Source organism: Vairimorpha ceranae, assembly GCF_000988165.1.
Source record: "Vairimorpha ceranae strain PA08 1199 chromosome Unknown NODE_164, whole genome shotgun sequence".
NCBI classification, from domain to species: domain Eukaryota; kingdom Fungi; phylum Microsporidia; family Nosematidae; genus Vairimorpha; species Vairimorpha ceranae.
The window spans coordinates 1-5825 of record NW_020169459.1 but is presented as its reverse complement, the minus strand read 5'-3'; the positions used below and the strand labels follow the sequence as shown (position 1 = coordinate 5825).

General features: G+C 23.2%; 2 protein-coding genes across 2 annotated transcripts; one reads left to right on the top strand and one right to left on the bottom strand.

Annotated features, from left to right (window-relative positions):
* Positions 1 to 662: 662 nt before the first annotated feature.
* Positions 663 to 860, bottom strand: AAJ76_1640004966 (hypothetical protein; the record flags this gene model as incomplete). The annotated part of the gene is made up of 1 exon (XM_024474188.1): positions 663 to 860. The coding sequence occupies one exon, from the start codon at positions 858 to 860 to the stop codon at positions 663 to 665; it is 198 nt and encodes a 65-aa protein (XP_024329693.1).
* Positions 861 to 4110: 3250 nt separating this feature from the next.
* On the top strand, positions 4111 to 5268 carry AAJ76_1640001715 (hypothetical protein; the record flags this gene model as incomplete). Its single annotated transcript, XM_024474187.1, has 1 exon — positions 4111 to 5268. The coding sequence occupies one exon, from the start codon at positions 4111 to 4113 to the stop codon at positions 5266 to 5268; it is 1158 nt and encodes a 385-aa protein (XP_024329692.1).
* Between the last annotated feature and the right edge of the window lie 557 nt (positions 5269 to 5825).

Below are 5825 nucleotides of genomic sequence, written 5' to 3'. Positions count from 1 at the left end.
AAATTATTAAGATTGGCTCACGGGTTAAGCCCTTTGCGGTTTTTAATTATTAAAATATAATTTATGCTTATATGCATTATAGATTTTTTTAGATATTTAAAGCATTTTTTTATTGTAAACTTTACTAAAAACGAATAAAATATTTAAAAAAATAAGCGCAATGAGCAAACTATATGTATTTCATAACATTTATTATTTTAATTTAAATTTCAAAATAATTTATCATAAATAAAAATTTTGAAAAAAGACATGAATTTTAAGAATAACAAAAATAACTTTTAATGACATAAATAAGAATAACAAATCAAAGTTGTACAATAAAAGCTTAATAGAGCATTACTTAAGAATTGGTTTACGTCCACAAGGACACCTCTCAAATTATGATATAATATAATATAAATAACCTTGTAAAAACTTTAATCTTGATCATCTTTTTTTTCAATTATTTCTTTTAATTTAAATAATTACATGTAAATTGAAGTTAATCTATTGTCAATGCGAAATAGAAACCTATTAACTTTATAAAAATCACAACAAGACATACAACAATAGACACTATCATTAGCCTTATGTAAAGTTTTACAAATTGACCTAAAAATTAAAACTTTTTGAAACACGCCTGCATACCCACTAAATTGATTACATGCTAGATTTAATAAATTTTAAAAATCTTTCTTATTTTTAGTTTTCCTCGTATCAAATCTAATTGCACTTATCGTATCTAAAAAACTTAAAATGTTTCTTAAAGCAAGAATTAATTTTTCTTTTAAGTCGTTTGAAATATTAGATCTTTCAAGTTTCTTAATAAATTGCGGCATTCGATTTTTAAATTTAATTTTATAAAAATTTCTAAAGCTCATTTCAGATCGCTTGTAGTTTTTATAAAGTTGGCGCTTGTTAGCTGCAAAAATATCAACCCAAGATACCTTTCTCTGCTTGCTTTTATTACCGCATTTTTGTTCATTTTTAATGTTTTTTATTTTTGATTTTTTCTTTTTAACTCTTACGTTAATATTATTCCTATTAGCATTAATGGAAGATTTACTATTTCCTGGTTTTTAAATCAATGAATCATTAACACTAGATGGTGCATTAAATCGAGCATTATTTGGTTTATTAATACTGTTAGTCTTTTCGTGGTAATTTTGATGGTCTAATAAAACAGTAGCATTATCATTTGTCTGTAAAAAAGTGTTGTTATCTGAATTAATATATTGCCTCTATAATAAACAATTTTCAGTTGAATGTAATAATAAATTAATATTATCACTACAAGATGTATAAATGTAAGAATGTTTAGCCGTATCATTTTCATTACTTTTTAAAATTTTAAGACGTGTTATATCAATTCTTGATTGTTTAAAAGTACAATATTGTTTTTTAGATACATGATTAGTAACTGTACTTCTTGTTAAACTATATGGGATAGAATTGTTCTTTTTAGTTATTAAAGATGAAAAATTATACAAATCACAATCAACATTTTTATGTCTGCTATTTAAATCTTTGTCTGCGCAATATTTCAAATAATTGAATAAAATAGAACTAGATTGATTTCCGTCTAAATTTTTACCTTCTATTATTTGGGTCGGTTTTTGACCTCTTTGTTGTATATCTTCCTTTTCACATATTCCAATATTTTCAACTGCTTTTGAAGTTTCTGATGTATCTGTTCTTAAACCCAATACTTGATTTGAACAAAAAAATGTCTGTATCCAAAATTACATTTGGGTGTAAAAATATTTTTAACATAAATGCCTTTTAATTAAAATATCATTTAGTATTTAATTGTTTGTATGATAGAATGGATTCAATATATCACACCTAACCATGGTCAAAAAATATAAATTAATTTTTTTAAAAATTTATAATGATAAAGAAAAATTTTGCGCGAAATATTTTACAGTAAAAAAAATTGACAGAAATGTAAAATAGAGATTAAATTTTATAGTATTGGAATTTAAGTCAGAACGATATTAGTTTTAGATATAACTTTGTACAGACTGAGCTCTAAAGGTAAATATTTTTTAGTAAAAATGATAAATATTTTTATTAAAAATGGTAAATATTTTTCAGTAAAATGGTAAATATATTTTGGTAAAAATGATAAATATTTTTTTGCTAAAAATGTATTGACAAAAGATAATATGATGTAGGCGATGTAGCCTTTAAAATAATTTTGTTAATCTTTTCTTTGTTGAAAAATGTACAGATAAAAGAGCATATATTTTGAATGTAAATATACGCTCTTATTTAAATAGATAAACTTGTTTATTTAAATAAACTTTCAAGTTGTATTAATTTTAATTTAATGTGCGATTTACTGAGCTAGGTTTAACCAGAAAAGTGGAAAATTAAATTTTCTAAATGCCTTTGAAATATGGTTCATGCTTAACATATAATATTAATAAAAGTAAAATTGTTTTAATTAACTTCTACTAAAATTTTCAATTAATTTTAAAAAGTCTTTTAAAATCACCAGTATATAGATTTTTTGTTTAAAAATAGTATTTGCAATGAATTTTTTTTTCTCAAATAAAAAACTATGGATTGGTAATATTTGAATGCACAGAAATTTACCATCAAATTTGAAAAATTATTTTCTCATAAGTCATCTAAAACCGTCGGTTCTTAGATTGTTTTATTTGACAAAATTCTTTAAATAAGTAAATTTGTGATAAAAAATTTATAATCCGGTGATATTTGACAATGAAGTTTACTTACCAATCTTTTAAATTTTATTTATTACCATCGTACAAAAATTATTATTTAAAAAAATTTATTAATATATTATTTTTTTTAAGTTTTGATTGTAATAATATGGTTATATCAAGAAGATATGCCATTAAAAATAGAAGTATTACTTTGATACCACAAGATAAAATCATATTATTGGGAAAAACTTAGATTCTTATTGTAAATAGTAAGGAAAAGTATTTATTATATAGCATCTAAGTGTGAGAAAATGCTTGATAATGAATGCACAATAAAGCATAATGAGGTTTAAAGTACACACATATACTATTGTGTAATAAGTGCGGAGTTAAATCAAGAAAAAAATTAAGAAACAACTTAGTGCAGGAGATAGTACTAACAGATATAAAAAAATAAGATTCGACACTACAATCAAAGCATGATAAAAAATATACACTCTATTTAGTAGCAATATAGAAAAAATGAAAGAGATACTAACTATTGAAATAAGAATAACATTTATTAATAATCTATAAAGAGTAGAAACAAAAAAACTTAGAAAACATGATGTACTAATCAATGAACCTATTCAAATAAATGACTTCAAATCTAATATTATACCATATGCAATGGCGTGGTAACATATATCGTAAAAGCCACAAAAAACGACATATAATATTTCAACCACGATAGAAGCATACATTTACTGAATAGTATTAAAGGAAACTTGAAAAACATTTTTTTTGATTATAGAAGGCAAGAATACATTGAGCTTAAAGATGGTAGTAAAAAGATGAAGGCGTTTTTAAGTCTGCTAAATTCTGATAAAGTCTTTATTTTCTAAATGTAGAATTAAACAGCTAAGTGCTTAAAATTAAATTATTTTATCTAATTAAGAAAAATAAAAAGCGTAAAGTAGTTGAGAAAAATGATTTTTTGAAGAACTCAATCTGTACAAAGTTATGTTTAAAACAATAACGTTTTAACTTGGGTTTCGATACTATTAAATTTGTCTGTTATTAATTTGATCATATTTCACATTTCTATCATTATTTTTTTCATTGTAAAATATTTTACTCAGAATTTTTAATTAATCAAGATCAATTTTTAAAAAGTTTAATTTATATATTTTGATCATAGTTAAGTGTTACATATCTAATTCATTCTATCATATCTGCATTAATTTAAAATGATATTTTAATTGTAAAGCAGATAAATTTTAAAATTATTTTAACCGTTAAATGTTATTTTGGTTTCAAATAGTTTTTTGTTCAACTACAATATTAGATTTTAATTAGGTCAGTAGATTTAGAGAATACCATAGATTTTTTAGGAGTTTTTGATAGTAAAGAATTATGTGAAAAAGAAGATATACAACAAAAGACTCAACAATCGACTAAAACAGAAGATGAATGTATGAATGATAATCAATTTAGCTCTAATTTATTAACAGATTGTACAGGTAATGATTTAAATAGACGATATAAAAATGTTGATTTTGATTTATTTAATTTTTCTTCCTCAACAGCTGCATCAAATGATTTGATGACACACAGTTGCACAAGAAGTACATCTATTACTAATGTATCTAAAGAACAATATTGTGCGTCAGAAGAGTCAAGAAATGACACAAAATGTCTCAAAACTTCAACCAGTAGTAGAACTGATACATCAGAACATTCTTACTTGAATAGATTTTGGAATGATGATAATAATTTATTATCACAAAAAAATCAAAATGATTTATTACAAGAGCAATATGGTAATTCAAAAAATAACACCTTTTTACAGAAAAATTATAATGATTTGGTTTTATTAAATTATCAACCTAACCAATTAGTGACCAATAATGATATAAATGAACCAAGTGCTGTTCAAACAGATGCTTCATTTAATGTTGGTGTTTCGTCCACGATTAATAACACTGAAAGTAATTTTTCTTTTAATAATGCTTACCAAAATGATAACAACGTAAAAGATAAAAGAAAAAAATTTAAAACTAACAAAGTATCTAGTATTCAAATAAATGGTAATGAAATTACATTAAAATCTAAAAGAAAAAGAAAAACTAAGAAAGCAACTCTAAAAAGTCAATTTACAGCTAGCGAGCGCGAACTTTTTGATAAATACAAGAACACTGAAAAGAACTTTAGAAGGTTTTTTAGACTTAAAATTAAAGATCAAATGCCGCAATTTATTAAGAAACTAGAAATATCTAATCTTTCTAATGATTTGAAACAAAAGTCAATTCTTGCTCTAAGAAATCTTTTAAGTTTTTTAGATACGATAAGTGCAATAAAAGTTAATACGAGAAAAGCTAAAAATAAGAAAGAATTTTTAAATTCATTTAATCTAGCATTTATTAAATTTAGCATGTATACAGGTGTGTCTCAAGAACTTTTAGTTTTTAAATTGATTTGTAACAATTTACATCGTGTTGGTGATAGCGTTTTTTGTAGTTTTTTTGGTTGTAATTTTTATAAAGTTAACAGGTATCTATTTCGCATTGACAGAAGATTTAAATCATTTAACAATAGACTATTAAAATTAAGAGAAATATTTGAAAAAAAATGATCAACGTTAAATTTTTAAAAGGTTATTTATTTAATTTTAGAACATTGTATAGGCCTTTTTTAAAGACGGTGTAGGCGGTGTAGCTTTTTAAAATAATTTTTTAACCCTTATTCTATGTAAAAATAATGTATACACAAAAGAGCAAATAATTTGTTCCTTCTACAATAAGTTAAAATATAAATACACGTTATTTCGAGGATATAAATTTCTTTATTATTATAATAGAAACATTTTTTGTTCAGCGTATTTATTTTAGTAAACGTTTTACTATCTAGATCTAGACATAGTTGTGACAAGACAATTACTCAAACTGAACAAATGCGACACATGTTACATACACACCAGAAATATAAATATATATATGAATAAACAGAAATTTATTAAATTAATTTTCTCATAAGTTATCTATAACCAGCTCTCCATAGATTTTTATTTAACAAACCTCTTTAAAGAAGTACCCAATAAAAGATTTTGTAATAAAAAATCTATGGACCGCTAGTATTTGAATACATATAGAAATATATTAAATTAATTTTCTCATAAGTTATCTATAACCA